This window comes from Aptenodytes patagonicus, chromosome Z (genome assembly GCF_965638725.1).
Source record: "Aptenodytes patagonicus chromosome Z, bAptPat1.pri.cur, whole genome shotgun sequence".
Classification (NCBI taxonomy): Eukaryota; Metazoa; Chordata; class Aves; order Sphenisciformes; family Spheniscidae; genus Aptenodytes; species Aptenodytes patagonicus.
In genome coordinates, this window is record NC_134982.1 from 20,087,743 (window position 1) to 20,112,655 (window position 24,913).

At 40.8% G+C, this 24,913-nt stretch overlaps 1 protein-coding gene across 3 annotated transcripts in view; it reads right to left on the reverse strand.

The window, feature by feature from the left end:
* ARL15 (ARF like GTPase 15) overlaps positions 1–18,424 on the reverse strand; it is a 237,694-nt gene extending 219,270 nt beyond the window's left edge. Inside the window, exons 1-4 of one of the 3 annotated variants that reach the window (XM_076361961.1) lie at positions 18,266–18,423; positions 7,549–7,564; positions 5,569–5,659; positions 4,879–4,935 (exon numbers count right to left, since the gene is read on the reverse strand). In XM_076361961.1, the coding sequence (XP_076218076.1) occupies positions 4,879–4,932 (54 nt within the window). In that variant the 5' untranslated portion in view covers positions 4,933–4,935; positions 5,569–5,659; positions 7,549–7,564; positions 18,266–18,423. Of the gene's footprint in view, positions 1–4,878; positions 4,936–5,568; positions 5,660–7,548; positions 7,565–18,265 lie in introns of all 3 variants that reach the window. The other 2 variants (XM_076361960.1, XM_076361962.1) reach the window with 2 other exon arrangements.
* Positions 18,425–24,913: the final 6,489 nt, after the last annotated feature.

A 24,913-nucleotide genomic window follows, 5' to 3' on the forward strand; every position in this document is an offset into this window, starting at 1 on the left:
TACAGTGTGTATCAGTTACTAGCTCAGGGAACTAACGTTGTCACAGCAGCATTGGCTGGACCAAGCTGCTGAGCTCTTTGAGCAGGTAACGTGAGCTCTGGCCACAAGGAGAGGCTGCTCAGCAATTCGAGTACAGTTTACGTTAACCAATGAACTCTGTAGAGAAAAAGGGTAGAGAATTGTATTCTGATCCTCACTCCTGTCCCAGGCTTGATGATTTCTCACTTCACCTGTCTTTACTTTCCCCATTTGGAAAAAAAAAAAAAAAGTCACAATTCTTTATTTCAGAAAAATAGAAAGGAAAGTCTCATAGCTCATAGCAAAAAAATCCACAGTACATCTAACATTCAGATGCACAGGATAACACACGCATCAGAACATTATGCCTCTCTTTCTCCTGTTTAGTTTGGTAGCAACGCACACCACAACCAGCATGGTTCAAGCAGCTTGACTACAGATTTGCAACAACAAATTGGACATACTCCCATCAAACACAAGTCACTGCCAAGACTGGTGATAGCAAGCACCTTTTATTTAAGGCTGGAAGTTGAAAACATTTATACCTTTCCCTTCCAGCAGTCTACCCACAGAATATCAACAGTGACTCTGAATGGAATTGTCCACATTTCCCAAAGGGTAGCACATAAAAGAATTTTTTCCTGCTGCCCTTTTGTGCCTTTGTTTTGCTGCTCATGTCAAGGACACGACATGGGAAAGGGAGGAGTAGACAGGATATGCTATATGAGCTCTGTTATTACTTTAACTTTGCATTTTCCAATGGGAAACCACATCGGGGAGGGGAAGAGTCTCACAGGAAGCTTTCCATACTGTAAGTCATAGGCTGGCTCCTGAACCTTTCCAAACATGCTCCCATGATTACCTCCTATTCCATGGCTGCTGTTTGTTACCACCTCAGTTGGTTTCTCTTCTCTTAAGAGTTTCCCCTCCACCACTTCATGACTAAACTTTATTTCTGTTTTGTTCTAACATCAGACAAATTCCTTAACACACCAGCTGTTTCTAGTCAAACCATTTCAAGATATGAATTTATCATTATAAACAAAAACAAATGTAAGTTAATCCGAAGTAAATCGGAGAACTAAAAGCACATTTGCATTATTTACTATGCTTATCATATATAAACTATAGTAAGCACAGCTGTATAAAGGCATCATTTATTTCCACATCTCACTGCGCAAATCCAAACCAAGAGGCTACTAATACCAAAATATCCATTACTCATCATTTTCAGGAAGGAGATGCCAACATTGATGCAATGCTGCTAGACTGCATCACTTTTGCCATACCCAGCATCTGAGAAGCAGAAAGCTCTACAGAGGGCTTTTGTTATCCGTATTGTTATGTTTTTAAATGAGTGTTTTCTAATTGTTTACCTATTGATGACATATTCTGCAATCAAGGAAAAGTGTTACTTTCTAATTTCCTGAGAAGGGAAAACGTTCTTTTCCAGTATCTTTCTTTCTAATGCATACCAGCAAAGGACCACACTTCCACTAAGTTTCCTTAGTTTTTCTGCATGGTTCTCACCACTGCAGAGGCTTCTGTCCTTGTTTCGTTATCCAAACAACAAGCGATAGGAAAATTACTTTTCGCTTATTCCTGGAGTCACATTTAGGGGGTAGGGACAGGAAAGAATACCTCATTACTCTTTTTCCAAAAAGCTTACTATTATATGCAAACAGTTGAGAAGAAAAAAAGTCTCAAAGCCTAGTACAGAGTATCAGAGAACCTTCCAGTGAAGATGTGTAGGCATACAATCATGCACGCTGCTTCTGAGGTGGAGTCCTAAATATCTATAAAGGTGGCAAACGTCCTATCATAAAAACTGTCTTACAAGACAATAAATTTTGGATTATTTTTCCTCTGAAGTTCATGTAGGTTGAACTCTCCCTCATTATTTTATTAGGATTTTTACCTGGTTAAGAAAATTAAATCAAACAGAAATGAAGTTAATGATAATATAATGATAAGCTTTGCTACAAACTGTCATACACTTAACAATCTCCACAGTCACACAGATTCGAGAAGTAATTTATCTGCCTGTTCCCACGCTTCCAACTGACACATCTGATTCAGACACTAGTATGGTGGAAGAAACAGAGACATGTGTCTGAAAAGACTGGTACTTCCACCAGAAGGTACTAGCTGTGTAAAACACACAGAGGAAATGGAGTTTTATTTTGGTTGGTTGGTTGATTGGTTTTTTAATCCCAAAAGTTTTCGTTTAAGTTTATGATAATGTTTTCATTTTAGGATACACATCTTTCAGCTTCAGATCCTTACAAATATCTATACAGTTTTTACATTAACCACCTCTGCTTTTCTACTCCCCCCTTTGAGGGTATACACTTCTAAGTAATCTCATCTGGTTTAATCCCCCAAAATGGGCATCAGATCTCTTTCTGCACTCTTGCAAAGATCTATGTTTTTCCTAGCTCAAGACAACGAAGCTTCATCCTCTTAGTCATGGTAGCTGAAGGCGGCACAGGCTCTTTTGCCATGGGTAACTATATAAACCCTTCCTCCATCTCATAATCTGTACAGGCCTGAAAAACAGGAAGCCTGTTTAATGGAGTAGTACAGCTGAAGTAATGGGTGCTCGAGAGTGTTACTGATAAGCAGCTTGATAACAGACTAACAATTGAGATGTCTGCAATCCAAAGGACTAAGAGCCTTTGCAAGATACTTGCAGCACCGTATGAGGACGTGCAGAGCAGGAAGTGTCCAGATAATGCAGTACAAACTGAACACGTGGTGCTAGGAAGGACTGGCATTTGAGAGACTGCTTAGCTTTTGGATAAAAATCAATCCATTAACAAAAAAAAAAATCTCTCTTAAATCTGCAAAACAGCATGCATAGAAAGCACATGATGCAAGATATAAGGAATTAATTAAATGGGAAATATGAACTGAAGTTTTGTGTTTCACTTCTTGACATCAGTAGGGAGCACCATACTTGCTAGCTGCCAGATTGCTTGCATACCTGAGCAACAAATCCAGTGACCGAGTTACATGACTGAGCATGAGCAGGGCACAGTCCGGAGGGAGGAACTATCATGCTGCATTTCCTCATAGCTCTCACTTCAGCAGGACTCTCCCTTTACTCTGATACCAAAGCTGTCCAAACCTACTCTCCAGTCAGATCACCTGAAACTTGCCTTTCCAATGACAGGCATTTCTATATAAGCAAGGACTCTCAGCACCTAGCATTTTCCTAAAGGAACTATTTCAGCTTTCAAATACACTTTACATGGGACGCATGTCCTCCCTCTACACTGTGGCCACAACAGTGCATCTCTGGATGCTCTGAAGCCTACTCATCATCCTCCTCACTTTCCTCCCTTAAGTACCAGCAGTCGATGAAATCAGTTCCACTCAGCATTTTCATAAATGAAGCTAGCTCTTTATATTTTGTAATTTAAAAGTTTGATGAAATTAAATATTATGCTGCCCAAAAGGTCACACTGAGATATCAGTTATCCAACTATCACTATAACTGCAGCTACCACAACTTAGCAGTGCACTGCAGTATACGCACCACACTTAACTATTTTAAACTAAAACAGAACCAAGTATTGTCAGAGGGTGTATTTTGCTATATATTATACCTGCTTATACCAGATTCTGCAATACACACACATTTATACTTGGACATCCTCTCAAATTAATTTGGACAGCCTTCTAAAGAGCTGGTAGTTGGTTTGCATACCTTGCAGCCATTAAAAGCTCATACTGTAACCCTCTCTGATCCTTCAAGATAAGCATACTCTTATCACATAGGAATTTGGAGAGAGAAAGTCTTCCTAAGGAACTTAAATACCACAGGAAAATATGCCTTTGACTTTGCAAGTAGCAGTTTCCTCCAGGAGGATTTTGTCCGTATTACCAAATCTGTTATTTTCTACCATTTAGAAAACAGTCTTTTAGGTGCTGAAAACAGAATGCAGGCAAATGTCATGGGAAAAAACCTCAAGCAGACATTAAACCCTACCTGGAACCAAATTCTAAGAATAAAAGCAGATGTTAAGCTTTGTGATTCTGTCCTCAAGTAAGACTTACTGGTGGTACATAGTCCTCATCACAGTTGTTCAAAAGTCACCCACACTTTTGAGTGTACAGCCTAATAAAATGGGAAGTGGTGTGTGCCAGGCTTCCTCCTGAAAAGTATTAACAGTAGGAACAGCACTCCCACTCCAAAGGCTCCAGGATTTGAAGCATGATTTGAGCAACAGTGTCTTATACATTGTGTAAGCTCTGTCTCTATGAAACACCCCATTCATCTAACTGTTCTCATCATTAATTGGAACAACTGGGAGCAGCAAAAAAAAATAACTTAGCATATTGGGGACATATGTTTGAAGTAAACCTCATACTTCTTTTATATAACTTAATTAAGGTTTGGGAAGTTTAACTTAACAGCATTTGGAAAATATTAAGGCATTCCAGACAAAGCTTACAACAATATGTGCATTTAGCTAACATGTTTTAATATATGACATTACTCAAACATCATGGATATTTAAAAGCAAATGTATACAAACCCTTCAGTAATAACATTAGGTCAGAATTCTCAGCAACTGATACACACGAATTCCAAATTTTCTTATACCTTAAGAGTTTGGCTGAACTTTTCTTTACCTTTTTAATTAAAGTGGAGAATACTTTTTCTGTCCTGGTACTAGTAAATCTTTGACAGGATAAAACCGTGCTGTAGTCTGTTTATGTAAACTAATATGACAAATCACTTTTGCTAACTGCATTACTTAATCCTGATCCCAAAAAACTAACTAACTTCTTTTCACTCAAATGCCATTAACACTAAAAAAAATTATTTACTTAGTTAGAACATTGCCTTACCGTGTAAATGCCAATTCTACAAACAGCAAATGAGAGCTGGATACATTCAGACATAGTCTAAAGAAATTAAAATAAAGACATTACCAAGAATGCTATTTATTAAGAATTAGTTTTCTTCCCATTGCTCCCCTCTCCCCTGAAAGAAACACCTGATGGTATATTACTTTATGTTTCTCCTCTAAGGCTGTATTAAACAAGCTGAGAAAAATGCCATATAAATTCAGATTATACAAATACTTATTACCTTTCATACAGAAGCAGCTGCCAACACCATTGCACTTACTAATTCAGTATCTCATTATAGGCCTCAAATTACCTAATGCTCCCAAAAATGCCTGTATACAACATTAACATTTTGCATGCAAGCTTTCAGACCCATTTATTTTTATCTACTCTGGTTCAAAAACAACCTGCAAGAGACATTTTAATAGAGTAATGTGCTTTTTGGCTTCTTAGTGGACTGTAAAGAGCTTCCACGTTTAAATATTATAGTTCTCTCCCTGTATCATCATTCAAATTCTCCTCCTCTATATACCAAAATAATGCATATAACTTTACGTTCCCACATTTCTGAAGACATACTGCTTTAGCTTTCTGAGATTTTCACATTCAAAATAGAACTCTCTACTGTCTTGAATATTTTATTTAATCTGCTCTTACAGCTGTGAATATCATATTAAAAGTTTTTACCCTCAACTCGCTCAACTTCCAATCTGTTGTGATGCCACAATTCTATGTCTTCTGCAGTCACCCAGAGGGGCTGAGGATGGACTACGAATTTCTGATGGAACAGATGAAAAACACCTTCTTTAAATAGCATAAGGAAGCCAGAAAATAAATGCAACTCCCCACCACCAATATAAAACCTATTGTAGGTTTGCCGTTTTTTATATATGGTCAGGTACAATAAACTAGGCTTACAATTATTTATTCAGAAGAGTAATTGAGAAATTACTTTAAATAATGTATTTGAGAAGGCACTGTAGGCAAAAAGTAAAGCAATCAAGTGGAACATTTTTACTAAATGTTTAACAAGTTCACACATCACCTTCAACATCTTAAAATACATGCAGATGAAGTGCTGGATGCTACAGACTTCAAACAGTATCAGTGAAAACTTTTTTTTTCCCTGTCCTTTGCCTTCTACCCCTCCCCCCCCCCCAAAAAAAAAACCAACCTGCAATTGAATTACCCATTTAATTAGAATTGTGATTTAAAAAATTAAAAGAGCAGTTCTCATGAATTGTGAGTAATAAAAAAATGTGTAGCAACATTTTTCTTCTGCTGTAACTGTTACATTTATATTTTAAACAAACAATATTTCGCTTAACTGTCTGAAAGTCAAAAAGCACAGCACAAAAACCTGAAAGCAAACCTCAACAGCATGGTTGATTGTCTTTTCTTACTGGAAGCAATCTAGAATATTATTAAGGCAATGCTGCTTCAAAGCGCCGCTCAAATTGCCTCTTTTTTTTTCCCAGCTTTCAGAACAAACATCCAATTCTATGACTTGTGCTCCAAGTTTCCCACAGAAAAAAAGTCACAGAAAAATAGGAATAGAACTGACTTTGAGAAATCCTATGTTACACAAAGTGGTGGCGTGGGATTATAAACCGTACCCATACCCCTCCTGACAGTATTTGCAGACCTTGTTCCAAAGGTTCCAGGGATGGATGACTTCCCCGAGCAACCTAGTCCAGTCCTCCACTACCCTCCCTACTAGAAAGTTTCCTAATGTTTAACCTGAGTCTGGTGCAATTTAAGCCCATACTTAAACACAGGGTGATACATAGTGATTTGTATTTTCAGTATCGTGACAGATTCTATGTTGATGGCACAGCCAACTTTATATACAAAGTAAAAGATTATTTCAGGTTGCAAGGGAAGTAAATATGTAGCAGCAGCAAACCATTACAGTTTCTCAATGTATATAGTTTGCTTTTATTATAGACAACTGCAGCATTATAGATTGTTTTCCTTTTTTAATTTTTGTTCATTATTTCCAGGCTATACGTTCACGGGAGAACTAAGCTGCGGTTCAAATTCCCCAGCGAGCACCTGTGGACCCTTGTTTCAGTAGAATAAAGCAAGATACACCTGTTTACCTTACTCATCTGTTGCTGGGTTTGCTACTGTTAATATTCTGAAATCAACAAGCTATTACAAGACATGGATCCTAAAATTATCTTCCCTTCCTCCTGTCACATACAGTACCAGTGAATGTTTCCCCTATGCATTTCCCAATGAAATATTAAGCTAATCCCTTCCCCAAGCCTCCAAGGTAATGCTTATGTCTATAGCGTTAAAAACCTCATTAATTACAATGCTGTTAAAAAAGCTTATTAATTCCAATGCTGTTATTAGCTTCTCTCTTATATTTCCCTCCTCCCCCCCCAAAAAAAACCAATTTACATTCCCCCCAATATTATTTCAGTTTAATCACTGAAAAATTGTCAGGAAATGATTTAAATAATTAGTTGTTTAGTGACACTACCCTACAGACTATCACTCTGATCACTGAATTACAATGTATGTGATAATCTGCTGCTACAATGGAGAATTTATTCTTGACACTTGTAATCTTTCATTACTTTGGTTTTGCAACTCATTTTGCACCATACAATTAGGCAACAAAACAATTGTTGGAGAATTTGCATTTCATTTACTTACAGTTTATTGTTGCTTTCTGAAAGGATTTTACATGGTAAGCATGAAAGTAAAAGAAAAAAAATAATGTAAAAATATACCTACAAATATTACAAAAGAAAGATACCTTGTTTGATACAATTCTACAAAGACTTATTCTTAACAGAAGTCACTTAACATGTCTAACGTGAGAAACAGAGTCGTCATGTCAAATATGTCAAACAACAGAAGCATGCATCTCCACCAACATGCACCCTTCTGGTTAGGCAAAGGGTCATCTCACAAACATTAAATAATTTTTCCAGCTGGAAACTAAACTCATGGCTAACATACATACTTGCCCAAAACTTTGTTATTTCAATCCTGTGTTGTAAAAACCTGACTGCTCATAATGACTTAGAAAGATGTCTGCCTCGCAGCTCTGCAACCTTTCATTCACAACAAGCATTTGTTCTGTCCATTTTTTCAAGCATTCAGCTATCAGTACAAGTATCAGTACAAAATAATTTCAGTATTTGGTGTTTAAAACAACAAAAAAACCTCATACAGCTCTGACACAGGCACACATTAGTCTGCAACTGCACAAATTCATTGTTTTAATACCTATATCTTCGGCAAATACTAAATGAAATTCCTACCCATAATATTTACAAGAGAGCAAATTTTGAAGAGATTAATAGAGCATGTTCTGCAACTGATCACTTGAAGTTGAAACCACCAAGTTGAAAGCACTAGTCTCAAGAACTCTGGTGGGCAAAAGGCAGGGAGGGATCCTAATCAGCTTCTCAGAAAAGACACAAAAGGCTTGACACCTGTCAGAACTGCAGGAGCAGGAGCAGGGGCTGGTATCCTCAATTCTGCCAACCTACAGAAATACTCACCTTGACCTCAGCTTGCTTTGCCATAATCCTAAAGAAATTACAGCACTAAGTACAGTTCCAAGACCACAAAACCAGAAAGCAATATGAGAAAAGCAAGCTGTTGCGTTTTTTTCTGATTATATGTTTCTTTAGTAAAATAAAAATTAAGATGCCCTCCTGCTCATTTCTAAAGAAGTCGTCCACTCCAGTAATCACTTGGAATTAATGGGCCTTCCAGGCAAAAAACTTTTCCGCCTCCATTCTTATCTGCATCTTTTTCAGTGCATAAGAAATATGAAAATTAGCAATACAAGTGTAAACAATACACAGATTTTAAGGTACCTATATGCATGGAGCCTGAAAGAAACTCTCAGCGGTTATGTGTTTTAAAGAATTTGTAGGTACCCAAAAGCACACACAGCTGCGCTGCAGTACAGGTGGCAGGAACTTTGACCAGAATTGCTGTTTGCTAAGCTTGAGTACTGAACTCCAAGTATTAACTTGAAGGCTCCTCTTTCTGCACAAAATGTCACAGCCCTCTAGCACATCCCATTAATAATATTTCTAATTTAAACTCTCCAAATTCTTTTTTAATACAGTTCTCAGAGATAAAAGACACACAAAATATTTTCATATTCTCCTTTAACGCTGAATAATTAGATTTTTAAAATACCAACCTTCTTGTACATAATCATTAGAAAAATAAATCTGAGATTAGAGACTAGAAGAAACCTGATGCTGATGGAAAGGCAATGATATGTGAACAGGAAATAGGATTGGATCCAAGAACTCTCTTGTCTTCATAAAAAGTAATCAAGTGGATACACCAGAGAACAATGCTCTCCCCTCTTCTAGGCGATATTCTCACTAGAACAGTTTTCCATGACTGTTTCCAGAACTTCAATGGTTCAGACAGTGAAAGATGCAGACTAGCCAACACAAAATGAATAGCTGCAAGAACAGCATAGACATTTCTCAAGCATTCTAGACCTTTTCTCCAGTCTTGCTGAAAACTGAAATTATGCAAGTTTCTAGGCAAGAGTAAAGCACTGAGAGAAGAGATCACTCACTGTAGAGTGCATCATCACTCTGCACTCTACACAGGCTGTCAATTCAGTTTCAGGTTCACTCAGTGTTGTGGGCCTTACATATAAAGTCATAAATTGGTTAGGATACAAATGTTGTAAGGCCAATAGCCTCTGCTCATATGTCAAGGGAGCACCTCCAAGCAGAAGGAACCCTTTAGCTACATGTCCCTGGAGCAGATTAAGTATCTTCACAAATCCCTCTGAATTAAAAAGTCTCACCTCCTGTGCAGTCAATGTAATTCTGCTTACACTGGGGAGCGCTCCTGGACACCATCCAGAATATCTCCATTTTCTAACCACAATTTCCTGTTCTGGAACTAGATCTAGCTCTCCCCTCAATGAGGAGGGATGGAGGTGTTTAGCACACAGCATAAGCACCAGGACATACAGGGAATCATATCTCATGGACACGTCCTCAGGTTCCAGCAATCACAGATTCAGGATCTCCACAAGCCTACCATCGCATCTGAACATCACGTTTAATACCCCGCCCCAATGGACCTGTCTTCCAAGAAACTGTACAAACTCACAGTCTACTCATTTTGGCCTCTGTAACGTTGCTGCACAAGTGAGACTCAGTATTCAACTATACTCGTGTGAAAAAGCAGTTCCTGGATTGTAACTGTTGTCAAGTTCTTCTATTGGGAGAAATTACTTACTGCCTATTTACCTTCTCTTTATGATTTCGAAGATGTCTATAATATTGCCTCCCCACACCATTCAGCTGTCTCTTCTTCAGACTGAAGGGCTCTAACTATTGTTACAGCCTCCTTGTATGGAAGCAATTGTTTTCTTTCAATTACCGTGTCATCCTTCTCTGTGTCTTCTTTGGTTTTACAATACTCTTTCTGAGATGATGCAACCAGAAATGCAGCATTTAAGACAACAGCAAACCTTGCATTTAAGCGGTGTAAAAATGAGATTTTTCCTTCTTTTTCCTTCTTAATACTCTAAACTTGCTGACAGGTATCTGGGTTGAGATGACATTTTAAACAAGGATCCTCTTTCCCTTCCCTGAGCACTGATGGTATTTTAGGGCCTATTCATGCATCTGTACTCTCATGTGACTTCTACTATAAATGTATGTAACTTTGCATTTATCAACACTGAATTTCATCTGCCCTGTTATTACCAATATCAAAAGAGGTACTATGATTTTTTCCCCAGGTTCAATATACACTCTTAATATTTGTCTCTGCATCAGCCCTTCCAAAGCATATGCAGTTTATTCAACTAAACACAAACATGAAATTCCCTTGTAATCTCTGCATTCTCTTCTCCCTCTTACTCACTGCCAGAGCCGCACTATCAATGCTCATTTATGAAACTTACTATTGACAGTTTACAGAATGATTACTTCATTTTTAATTGCTTCAAAGTTTTTCATCTCTATTAGAGAAAAAATCATATAAAGGAAGACTAGGCAGTAGTTGCTGCAAAAGCTAATAAAAACGTAGAAAACATGCTTCTTCCATCCAAAATCTCAAAGTCATAACAAGAAAAAAAACCCAGATCTGCAAACTCACTTCCCCCATATCAACAGTTCCCACTGGCTCTTGGATGCCATCTTGCTTCCCCAAACTCTCCAATGCCAAAAGCTAATGTGGTCCTGTGAAAAAATTTTTCTCCTACTGCTCCACCAAAACATACACCATAAAAAAAAGCATTGTTCAAAGATTCATGTTCTTCCCGCTGTTTGTCCTTATAAGCAACAAAGCTGTAGGGGAGGACTGCACCTAAACATAAGGCTTGTCAGCTAGACTTCCTGCTTTGTGTCTCTTCCTCAGACAGCAGGAACCTACTTATATCCTCGTTTTGACAACTAATATAGTCACCTTACCAGGCTGCCAGTGAGACAAAAGAAAAGTTCTGTACTCTGAAGAGCTCCAGCATGAGATGAGACAAAGTCTTATTCAATTGCAAATACCCTATTTATGTTCCCAAGGACTTTTCAAGTCAGACAGTTTGCACTTCAGAAAGTTATGCTGCATACACAGTGAAAAAAAGCAAAACCAACATACTGCAGAGTATTATGAGCAAAAACCCAAATGATCACAAGATTTTCAGTACTGCATGTGTTTTTTTCCTTACAGCTTTACAGCTGTTTGGACTCATATTTGTGCTTTTAAGTTTGAAACTAAAAATGCTTCTTTTGTTAATGGAAAGCTGATATCCTCACATAATCACAAAACTTCAGAACTCAGGCTTTAAGAGAATAAACATCACAAGCTGGCAGTATTAAAAACCATGAGCTGATGATATTGACAGCAAGCCAAAAATGGTAATCAACATGCTGTATTAGGAGGAATATTCTGTCCTTACTAAATGCAGATTTTCTCATTTATTAAAAGCTTGCATTTCTAACCTTCTGTGAAATTTGTCACTGTACTGCCTCAAGCTTGGAGCTCTGACTGAAGAATTCAGAAGCAGCACACTGCAGAGCAACATGGGGCCCAACCCATATTCAACCTGGGAGTAATTCACAAGTACACTATAGGGCTATTCGTAACAAAACCAGACTAGCACATTTTCAGAAACTGGGACACATTTTTTGATGTAATAACATCTACCACTCTAATGCAATCCTCATCACGGAAAAGGCAAAATGGTAAAGTGATTTGATTTTAAACGTGCTACTTCACTTGTTTCTTCAGTGTGTGTATCTGAAGAGAATGAAATTTCTGGCACTGCAATACTCCTGTGACTTCACAGAATCTTGTGCTGGAAATTTTAATCACATTAAGGCATTCTTTTGTGTTCCCAAGGAAGCTGTATCAAGTTTCACTGTTTGTAACAACCACCTTTCAATCAAAAGGTTACCTGGGGAATTCAATAATGCTTCCTATTGCAGGATAAGCAAATACAGCATTTGACTTTTACCTTTTGCAAAGGAATTCTACACTTCTGCTCGCTAATCTATCTTCAGCCAGGTAATTCCCAGTGAGTTAAGTCACCAGTATTTTATTGCCCTTTCTATATGGCTGATTACATCTTTCATTCAGCAAAAACTGTTTGCAATACTAGCTATGTAGATTCTACCAATTTGTTGGCAGGAGGATCTGTTTTCCAGAGCACCTCTCTTCCAGCCCTTCAGCCAGATCAGGTTCTTGAACTCCCAAACTTACTTAAATCAGAAGCATACTCATTCAGGGGAGGGTGTCTCCCAGAACTGATTCCATTTGCCATTCCCAGTTGATTTAGGTCTGAATATTATGCTTCATAGAGCTGAAATACCAACAGGAACCTAGCCACAACAACTTCCTTGGGTAAGGGTCTCAAAAAATTGTTTTGGGTTTCTTCCTACACTGCTATGCTGATCCAGAAAGCAATAAGAAGCAGCAGCACTCTCACTTCCAGATTAAGTGACCCTGGCTATGTATATAACAGCAAGTAGTGCAGCATAGCAAGAGCTGGTGCTGAAGACCAAGTATTCATACTACGTACTTCAGGCATTTTATGTCAGACTAGTTCTGATCTGGTCCTGTGGACTGAAAACCCATTAGTTAAGTGCATCTTCCAATCTGGTTTCATCTGAAAAGTATCAAGTTCATGTGATCTGTGATCACTCTGAAATGCAGACCTACATACACTAAGTAGTGGTGACTTAAGATTCACTTCAAAAATTCACATCTGATCCAAACACTAATACAGTTGCATGCACCCTGTAGACTAGTTGATCTTACACCTGTTAGTTGCCTTCTTTCCTACGTTCAGCTATATCTTTATCTTGAAACAACTGTCAGACCCCCATCCTTGTGCCTAATCAGCTTCCCAAACTGAGGTAGGGATGGTGTCTTAAGGTATAAGCCATTGTGCTCTACAGAGGGTGTAAAATGTCAAGGATGTTATAGCTGATAGATGAGTCAACAGACAGCCCCAATAATCCTTATAGTTACATGACAAAAGACATTCATATGATGAGAGGAATGTTTAGCAAACAGTAAGAGGTCAAGGCTACATAGACCTTTGTTGCTCATGTTGCAGGTGATATATCAAACACCTGTATGTGCCCCATAGGAAAAATCCATCCAGGGTTCCTAGTGTGGACCTTCCCCATCTTTCCTTAATCAAAGAACAGCAGCTACTTGTTTGCAAAGTTTCAGTGAAGTAAGACTCTAACCTTCAAACAGATGCGTCCATAATGCCATTTGTAGTATAAGAAAGAATGTTTTCTATGGCCTGCAGATACCAAACAATGTAACAGGCAACAGCAATGGAAAGACAGGATCTGAAGTAGATCAGAACCATTAAGTGATCATGATCTATCCTGTATTACCACTTTCCAAATCAAACCTGTCCAATTAAATTAAAGGGTCCAACTAAATAAAAGGGAAGGTCTTAAAGGTAAGCTGTCCAAGAAAGAAAAGTTGCTCAGAAACATTTTTTTTTTTTTTTTAATATCACCTAATGTTTTTAAGAACACCACAGCTTGGTATATGCAGCTTTCCCCAGTCAAGAAAGACTTCGCCTGAATGCTAACTATCCAGAGCTTGAGGTCAAGACTGTTCAGAAACCAAGAAACTCTGAAGTCTATTCAGAAGGCCTATTCATCTAAAATTTGAAAATTTAGTTCAATTTACTCAAAAACTACCTAAATTTTAGCTTCTGTGTACATGCATGCAGAAGTAAAATAGTTCATAACAGCTAACAAATATACAAAGAAGTGAAAAAATCCAAACTTATTATAGTTAAAAAAAACAAACCCAAACAAAGCAACAGGGATTCTACCACCCTAAGAGTGTACACTCTCTTGACTTTGCAATACTCATGTTCATGCTTAACTTTTAAGGGGGGGGAAAAAAAACCAAACAGAAAAAAAAGATCACTAAAGTTGATGTGGCTGTTCATGCAAGAAGCGTTATCTTCCATTTCAGGTTGGAATATACTCTTCATTACCTGCCCAAGAAAACATTCTGATATGCAACTAAGATACTACATAGTATAGGGTACAATTTAAGGATAAGCGATCATATTAAAAATGCTAAATATACAAAATTAAACAAGTTATCAAATTTATCTTACAAACTCTCAGGGCCATATAAGACCTCTTTTTTTGTGGTCACACTGATTTGAATTTCTACATCATCCTCTAAAGTAGCTTTTAAAAGCTTTACACAGATCAGGCTGATACTGCAACTGTTCGGTGTAAGATCCTTATCTAGTGCAGAGAATGCCACTTGAAGAAGTGTATTGTGGAAGTCTACTCAGCGGCTTAAAATTTGCATTGCAAGTATCACATATGAAAAACTGAAGCATTGCTATTGTCTCCCCACAAGTTCTCCAAGCAAAAATTGTAAGATTGGTCACATGCCAGGCTCTTCACAAGATGCATCATGCCGTAATTTCTTAAATTAAGCATAGTCTACTGAACATAGGCCAGCCAACACAAGTCTGTGGATGCACTATAATCCTTCCAGACACAATGCAGCAAGAACGAAGCAGAATGTTGCAGATACACCACAGGATTACATAGTCACAAAAACCTACAAAACTACATTGATGCAGCTGTGTTCGCATAGTATGTTTTGAAGGAATTAACTTCAATACGAGGAGAATAAACTGTATGAGTAAAAGGTGCCTCTAAATGAGTGAAGATGGATTATTTTCTAGAGGTTTAACCTGGTTTAGCTATGTTGATTAAAAAAAAAGAAAAACAAAAACCACAAAAAACCACACCACTCGTAACACTGTAATTATATCAATACAAAAATAAAAAAGGCACCAGGCTCAAGAGCCTCTTCTAGCTATTAAAGATAGAGGGGCTAATGATACTCTTCTGTTACAATGCAAAACCATACCAGAGCACCACAGAAGATACTCTTCTAATACTTGGCTTTGAGCAGGTTTTGAACATTTTCAGTAACCTGCTGATATTAGCAGCTGCTGCAGATGTTCAGTGTTTCTTGGGATCAGCTCCTTAAAGGAGGAGAAAAATCTCCATCAATGTAGGCCCTATCCAGGAAAAATCAGGAAAAGAACCTTCCTATGCAAGTCTGGGAAGAGTTAGCTGAGAGTCAACTCCTCGCCGAGAGGGAACGACTCTCATGCAAACCTGATCTCAGTTATCCTAGCCTCCTTCCACTAAACTCCCTCATTCAGCCCCACTGCTAACCAAAACTTTCTTTAACGCTGGCAAGGGACTACTGCAGCCAGAAACAACTGCATCCTTTGCTCTGCTGTCTGCATCATACTAAAGGCAGAGGTGAAAATCTCACTGCCTGCAGGCTGCAACACAGGCGCTCAACGTGAGGAACCAGCAAAGGGACCTTCTGCTTAAGTTTTGAAGCCCACATAGGTGCAAGATCCCAACATAAATGCATAGAACACAAAATTCCTTAATATGTACAGCTTTTTGCTACTGCTGTTATGATAACACGGAGGTGGTTGTTCTACATCTATAGGTTAACGTCCATACTATAACTGCAGGTCTTGCATAAATAAAGAGTAGGCCCATTCTTTACGCTAGGGCAGACTATGGCAACAGCTTGGTCCTCCAGGCTGAAAGTGGGTTGTAGACAACTAGTTGCCTAACTCATCACCATCAATTCTTTTTGTCAGGTGCTTGAACCCGCTGCCTATTCCCAACGGGTATTACTATGGAGAAGAGCCATTCCTTTTACCACCATTAACAGAGAAAGGCAAAGCAGGACCAACCTCCTGCATTTGGTGAAGATGAGGACTGGAAGGGGAAGTCCTCTGCACAAACGCACGAGAAAAAATTTGCACTGCCAAACAGAATTTGTTTTTCCAAGTTATACACAGATGCAAAAAATTAAAAACTTTCCTGTTTTTTTCTCCTTTGGTTTAAAAGGGTTGATGCCAGTTGCAACAGGTATACCAAAGATCAAGGGACTCCTACTGTACAAGAAGTATGGTAACTCCAGCAACATATGCTGGTCAGTGATAGATGAAGGCATCTTGGATTGTCCCACAGCATCAGTGGACCAGCACACTGTTTAAACTATTATCCCCAACCCCTGGCTTTCACCACCTATAAAAAATAACTTGGCTGATCTGCAACAAATTCTATATCAGAAGAACCCTTTATGTTTCATATGGTACTACAACATGCACTGTGAGACTGATGAGACCTTGAGAAAGTCTGTCTTCAGAGATACTCCCTGATATAACAGAAACTTTAAGCAAAAAATTGCATGAACACTGAGGATATCATTATCCTGAAGATTCACTTTTTTTAAAGATAGCGCCAAAGAAGGCTACACAACAGAAAAGAGGAAAAGGATCAACAGGAGAAAAAGACTAAGAGAAAAAAAAAAAAATGTAGAGCTATTTAATCCCCTCCTCCCTTCAGTTAATACAAAAACATGCACTCAGTTTCCAAGGCTTATTAAATTTATTGTTCTCGGAGAGGTTGTCCTTCCACACAACAGCCTGTAGCAGTCACAAAGGTTAACGCAAGCATTTCGAAAAGTACAGGATGGCCAGTTTCACCTGGATGTAAGTTTATAAAGGAAAAAAATATCTAAGAAACAGCTCCAGGCCCTCAAGGAGGTACAAGGCTGCACTTGGCACATAGCAAGTTTACTATCAGTATTTCATTAACTAGGTTCTTAAAGAGAAGTTTACCTACCATTTCTGCCGCACAGGACTCATTTTCTATTCTCTCTCTCTTATTTGAATTCAGGAAGGAAAGCGTAAAACTTTTTTTTTTGGTATAAAGCTGAAAACCCAAAAATAAATCTAAGCTGCATGGGCACAAGAATAATATTTAAGTAAATATTTAATATATTTCTAATTTAGTTAATTTCATCATCAGAGAAGCAAAAGACAGCCACTGCATGCAGCTCTCATCTTAATAAGGCAAACCTTCAAATCAATTCACTAAAAAGAGCATCTCCTGAGATTTTGTTGACTGATTGACAAACCTCTCTCAAAAGCCTACACCCATGTGCATCTCATGTGAAGACACCAGAAAGGCTGAGTCAAGTTTCTGACTCCAAATACTTCCCGACTGGCCGCACCAGACACCAACAGCAAACAGGGGTGGTCAGAAGAGCCCTACTCCTTATTGCCCCCGCTGACTCTTCGCAGCACTTCACAACGAAGGAGGGGGCACAGTTTATAGGACAGCGCTCAAAGCAACAGAATTTGAGTTTTGATGGGATGGGCCCATTACGCTCTCCCACTGTTATCCTGAAAAGACCAGGTAAGCAGGCACCGTACCAAAATAAAGTCACCAGCTCATTACCTGGCTGCGCCAAGCGTTAACTTGACGAGCGTACGCCGGCGAGTCTGAACCCCAACCAGGACCCCAGCCGAAAGTGCGCACCGGCGATACGATCTCTCCCAGGCAAATAAAGCCAATATTCATTAAAGAGCAATAAACGTTACCCCTGAATACCAGATGCCTGGGCGCGGGGCTGATCCCGCCCAGGGTGACAATTTAGTTCATTCAAGCGTACCCTAAGCTCATGCATTTAGGAAAAAAACAGCGACCCGGGTCACGGCTTTAGCAATCTAATAGCGGCCAAATGAGCGGGGCCGCCGCACGCTTCAGCGGAACCCTGCCGGTCTACCGCCCTTTAACAGCCCGGCGGGCCGGCGGAAGGCAGCGCGGCCGGCCCTCGGTTGCCCACCGCCCCTGCCCGCGCCCACCGCCCCACCTGCCCCCTTCACACACACCCCCCCCCCCACACACACACACACCCCCACACACACCCCCGCGGGGGACGCCGCCTCAGCCGCGGCGCGCTCGGTAAGATGTCCGACGGGCCGGCGGCGGGGCGCGGCGGGGGGCGGCGGGGGGCGCCCCGCTCCCGCCGTGGGACCTACCAGGTAATCCATGTGGTGGGTGGCGCCGGGCGCCGCGCTGCCGAGGAGGTCTCCGAGGCCGCGGGCGCCCGCCCGGCTGACAGCGGCGCTGGGCCACCGGGAGCCCCGCCGTCAGGGGGAGCGGCTCTTCCTGCCGCCGCCTCGGCAGCGCGGGGGGCTCGGCCGCCGCCGCAAGGTGCAGGGCTGGGGGGAGGCTCGGCCGCCGCCGCCCCGAGGGCCAGAGGAGGGTCGGGGGCGCCGGCGCTGCCCCGCCGGCGCTGTCAGAGCCGCCCGCTGCCGCCGCCCGCACCTCGCCGCGCCGCAGCGCCCTGCGCGCGCGGGGGGGGGGGGGGGGGGAGGGGGGGGGAGGGGCGGGGGGAGGGGCGCGCGGCGGCGGCGGCGGGGCGCGCGGCGGGCGGGCGGCCGCGGCACAGCCAACCCCAGGCCGGCGCGCGCAGCGCCCGAGCGCTCGCCAGCAGCCCCGCCCCGCCTCGCGACGCCCCGCCCCGCGCGACGCCGCTATCAGCTGATCGCACACGTGGGGCGCGAGGAGGACGCTCTTAAAGGCGTACGCGCCGGCGGAAGCTGCGGTGGTGGCGCGGGCCGCCGGTTCTTCTCCCCTCCTCCCCCGCTCGCCGGTGCGGCTCGCCTTCTGCTCCCGCCCTGGGAAGGCGGCTGGGGCTCCCACCGAGGCGGGCCCGTTGCCCGGCCAGCGGGGCTCTCCCGCGGGGGGTGAGGTGAGCGCTGAAGCCGGCTCCGCCGCGGGAGGAGGAGCGGGGTGCACTGCGGGCTCCGGCCGCCAGCCCGAGCGCTCGGCGCTGGGCCTCGGCCTTTGGGGCGCGCAGGAGGAGACCACCAGGCCGGCTGGGGAGGGGAGGAGAGGAGTGGCGCGGCGCACCGCACCGCCCCGCCGGGTAGAGCTCCTCATGCGCCGCCTGAGGCTCGGTCACTCGCGGTGCTGGCGAAACCAGACCGCGTCGGGGTGGGCGCCCGGCGGCGGGCCGCGGGCTCCGGCGGGCAGCTGGCACCTCCGCTCGCCACGCGCTCCGGCGCTGGGCGGTTTTGAGCTCGATGAGGACCCCGGCGTCGCGCCGCGGCCGGCCCGCACCGAGGGGCGGGGGGGGCCGAGGCCCTGCAGCCGCCCGGCGCTCGGTGGCTGTCGGAACACCCCGGGAGCAGAGGGGTTCCTCGCCCCGAGTAGGGAGCGATCCGCTTTGCAAATACTGGCTTATTCCTGATGGCTAGGGACAGGAGTTTTGTTATTCACCCCAGCAGAAATGAGCCCGTGTCGGGAGGACCGCAGTAGCTCAGCCACACTCAGCAGAACCCCTGAGTAAACTTATTTCTGAGAAACTCGATGTAGGCAGGCAAGAAGTTTATCTTCTTTATCCTATAGCACAATGCCCCCGACCACCTGTGAAAGCAACGCTCGTGTCTGGCACTGCAAGCCGTAGGCTCATCCGCAAATTTTAACGTTGGCAAGAACACCTGTCTTGCCGGAGAAACAGAAGGAAACTTCTCAGCGTGACTGTGGGATAGGAAGTCTAGAAAGACAATATCAAGTGAGATAATTTAAAAAATATAAAAATCCCACAGTGTAATAAAAAGCATTGCAAAAGTAGGAAAGGAGCAAACAGGAAGGAGGGAGTAAATGAGGATTCAGGGGCAAACAGGAACGTGTGTTTGTAAGGATATTACTAAGCAGTTGGCCTAGATTTAGTAAACCGGGGTGGGGGAAGTGTAATTGCAATTGCTGCTCAGACTTTTGTAATGAGTTAAGGCCTGTTGCAAACAGGCTCAGCTGCAACATCCAGTCAGTGTCAGAGAGTGTTGATAAGGTGTTCCCCCTGTCTGCCCAAAAGGCAGATAGTTCTTGTCAATGGATAATTCATTTTCCTCATGTGTCTAGTCTAGAAAAAACTTGCTTCCTTTGACCCTCCTTACTTTAGGAATCAATGTCAAATACAGCTGCATAGCAAAGTAAATTTAATTTAGATGAGTACAAACAAATTTGTTTACTTCAAATCATTAAGAAATTTGCTAGTTTTAGTATTTTAATAGCTAAGGGGTGGAAGGAGGGATACAGGCTGGGCCCTTCCTGCTATTCAGTATTCTGACTGTTTTCCGTATGGTCACAACCATAGCTGGCAACTTTCTGCTGGTCACAAGATGTCCTTTTGACGGTGGGAACTACAGAGTGAACAGAGGTGGCTAAAGTACGTCTCATTAATATAACAAAGGAGCTGCAAAAAACTCAGATTTCATTGTTGTTCTTCTGTCATGTGATTTTTAACATTTTGCTTTCCCCTTAACCTTTAAAACCTTTTATTTCTTCTTTTTAGCAGCAGTAATACACACTCTTGAGACCTACTGCCTTTAGACGCTTGTCTAAATGAAGGGTGACTAGAGGAGAATCTAAAGGAGAGCATCAATAACAAGCAGAGATTTCAAAAGTGTTTCCTATGAGAATAATGAGAAAGGACTGGGAATTATTTCTTCTAGAGCTGATTGAGGGGGGGAAAAAGAATCCATATGTAGAGAGTTGCTGCAGAGAGGATGATGTGATGGGAAAAGAAGTGATTCGCGTTGCAGCAAGGGAGATTTAGATCAGACACTGGAAAATACTTTAATGGGAAGGATAATCAAGCACGGACAGATATCACGACCAAAAGTAGTAGAATTTCTGAGAGTGGTTATGACTTGCATAAACATTTCTGAGGTGTGGTTTAGTTAGCACTGATTTACATCTGGAGAAAATGAACTAGAAGACCCTTCTGTTTTATATGAAACTGATAGACCTGACTATGAAGATGCCATGTGTTTATACATGCAAAGAAAAATACTTACTCCCAAATGACTATTTTGAACATGCAGTTTTCTTTCAGCTCATGAGGACTTGTTTATAAGCTAGAACAGAACATCAGTTTACAAAATCAGAAAAAAACCTAATGTATACACTGCAAATCCCACAGACTTGATTGAGAGAGAAACCAAGCCTAAGCTTAGATATTAGTCATTCTGTTCACTGTAAACACACGAGTCATTTGGCCATTGTGTAGCCTTATGGTGCGTTCATTTTATGACATAAAGTGAAGATTAACATTGAACAATAGTAGAATGTAAGCAGAATACAAGTTCTACAACACATGCCTTCTAGCCTACATAGCAGTCATCGTGTTGCTGAGATTTTTCTAGCAAGTCCTGTAGGATTTCTTTCATCTAAAAAGAAGTTCAATTTTATATTGGAATATATACCTAATGCAGTGTTAGCTATCTTCATAAAGAAGCTTGTCAGCAGGAACTAACATGTCAAGATAGAAGAAAAAAGATCCAGGTATTTTAATGGGGCAAAACTTCATGTGGTGGCTATTAGGTAATAACTCTGGTTCCAAAAAGTGAAGTGAGCTTCTTCACAGAAGCGTGAGTGTATCTTCAGTTAAATCCTGTTGCAAAAATTATTTTTGTAAAACTCGTATGAAAAATAATCAATCTTGGACTTGGGCTTTGACCCTGAGAAGCACTGAGCACAACATTTAATCATCTATTGTTTATGTCAGTGCAATTTAATGAGTTTGAACATTTTAACTTAGACTACCACCTGCCAAATTCAAGGTTTTATGGCACTAGCAGTCAACAAACTCTGAAGGTGGAACTGACATAAAATTTATTTGTTCATTAGTAGATATTAGCAAAATGGGAGTTTAAAATGTGGATACCAATGAATATGTCTATTTCCAAACATATCTGAATGGAATTAGAAGGGTTTTTTCAGAATCATAGTGTCAGCTGTATAGATAAAAGTTGTCCAGCAAGCATTGTCTTGGAAAACAGCTTGAGGGAAAGGCACACTTTAGTATACTTTTTAGTCATACCACTTTAATTTCTGGTCTTAGTAGTTAAATAGATTCTGGCAAAGATAATACTTGTATAGAAGCCCTGCAGAAAGCAGTGCTATTCATTCAGTACATAGGAAGAGTGTGGCCTGTGTTCCCACATCATGGTTTGAATGACCTGAACACTGGATGTTTTATAAAAGGTGCCCTAAAGCAAAGAGACCTAGCAGTATATCAGTGATTGAGACAATCTAAACCACTTTGCCACATCAGAATAATTTCATTCATTGAAAGAACAAAGCACACACTGTGTTTGTTCTCCCCTCACTCCCCCTATCCCACCCAATTGCCTTACTTTTTAATAACCTTAGGTGAAAGGCAACTGACTTTTGTTTATTAGCAAGAAGGTAGTTGTACTAATCTTCAGTTTTTACTGATATAAGGTGCCCAGATAGCTCTGTTTAAGAACCTTAATTGTAAAAAAAAAAAAAAAAAAAAAAAAAAAAAAAAAAAAAAAAAAAATTACCTTTCTAATTACAGTTAGGAAACGGAGATAAAGCATTCAGTATCTCTGACAGTACTGAAAGAGACTACCTTACTCATACTGTGTTATGCTTCAACATTTAGTTTTCCATGCTACAAGGTTATTACAGAGGGCATACACAAACTTTCATCTTGGCAAGTTATAGGATAGTTAGCAGCAGGAAAGCAAAACATTGTAATGTGTAGCTTCATGTTAATACCATATCCTTACTCTAGAATAATAAAATCTGTAGAGAGAAGCCTCACATAAAAATATGGACCAGTTTGACTCAGGATACGCATACGTTAATGTAAACGCTCCCAAATGCTACAAAATCCCTCTATTGGGCATGGCTAGAAATTTAGAATTGGATGCCTTAAAATACACAAATTGTGGTTAGTTCAAAAAGACAAATGATGTATAAAACAGTCTCCGACTTCACTGGCAAAACAGACAAGAAGCTGGAGATTAAGAAGTAAGACTAGTTAGAGCAGTTCTGAGGTTCAGCAGCTGGAAAACTGATGGGAAAAAAGTATTTGAATGGTCTAACAGTAATGTATTTCTAAGTATAATTTTTAACAGTAAATGTATGTGGCCAATTGTCATCAAAAGTATTTCCTAGAAAGATCCAGAAGGGCATAAAAATGGAAAAAGAACTGGACACAGAAATGAAAGAATGGGGTTTTTCATAGGGAGAGTTTGAGTATCTAAAAAGAGGCCAAGAGCAGTCGGCAGTTGTAGTTGCAGCTCTAATTTCAGAAAGTGACTTGGAGCCTGCTGTTAAACAAACTCATGTAACTGTTACCAGCAAAAGGGAGAAGCTGCTCTGAATAAATAAAACTTGAAGCGATTTGCAACTCTTTATCTGATATATTGACAAATGTCAACATGCAGAGATACTGCAGACAAAGCCGAATGAGCGCTATGGGAGAAGCAAGACCTCTCAGTCAAAAATCTTCTCTTCCTCTTTCTCTGTGCCCTAATGCTTTGCTACCTTCCGACATTATGGTCGCCATGTGTGCTATGGTTATGTATTTTTCCTACAAAAGAACATGTGGTTATGAAAGCAAGCAAGCAGATTTTGAAAAGGATTTTTCACCTGTTCTCCTCCCTTTTCTTGTTTCCTGAAATATTTGTCTGTCCTTTAGGTAACCTTACTGGCAAAACAACAACAGGCAGTCTAAAAGCAAAGATTACTGGTAAAAAAAGGTCAAAAGTAGAAATCAGTTTCTGGTTGTATTTACACAGATATAAATTTAGTATAATCTTAATGAAAAATTAATTTAAACCTGTGGGATATGAATAAAGTAATCATAATATTACAGTTGATTTTATATAGGTTATTTACTCTTCCCTGTGCATCAAAAATGTTACTGTTGGTAAAGTAATGCAAGAAGATTTGCATGAAGAAATTTGAATAGATTAGTCAATAGATTATATTGCCGAGCAGACCGGAAATCACATATGATATTTTTTCATTTCTGTGTCACCCCAGCCCAAGTTGGTGGTCCTGTGGACTCATTTTTCATTTCATGACTCTTCAATGGAAGGTCATGAAACAGCCCCACAGCAATAAAAACAATAGTTGAGTCCTAGTCCTAAACTGGCAACCTTGTTGGAATTAGTAGCAGAGTTTGAGGACTAAATGATCACAGACAGGGAATCTACCTTGGTAGAAGGGGTTCTGTATTTAAGAAACTGTGGAATTTGGAAGCCCTACATTTAGGGCTTCTTCTCATACAGCCTTAACAAAGCATTTGACTTTTCTTTGCTTGGTTTCTTTTTTGTGAAATGTAGAAAATAGTGTTTTCCTATGGCAAGGTGTTGTGAAGATTTAAAAAAAAAAAAAAAAATCACAGTTGCGATCTGCTTTAACCATCTACTGCTTGGGGCACTGTGGAAATACCTCCAAGAGATGGATTAGAAGTTGTACCTTCATGTTACTACTGAGGATCAACGAGGAAGCAAACACTAAGGAATCTAGTCCTGTTCCACATAATGTCTAGCTTTCTGGGATGAGCTAAACCTTTGGATTTTTGTGACTTCAGTGTGGTACATTTTATGAGGATTACAGTTCTGATTAAAGTTTATAATACATTGGTTTCTAGTATGAATATTGTTTACAGACTATTCAAATATTTATCTCTCCTGTTCAGATTGTTTTGCCTTTTTACTGAATAAATAAATAGAAGCAATACAGTTATACTATGGTCTTTGCTCTAGTGTTAACATGCAAATACATGTTTTCATCTGTAGCCTTTTCTTCTGTTTTTGACCACATGATGAGAACTCTGTTAGGCCAGAATTACACTT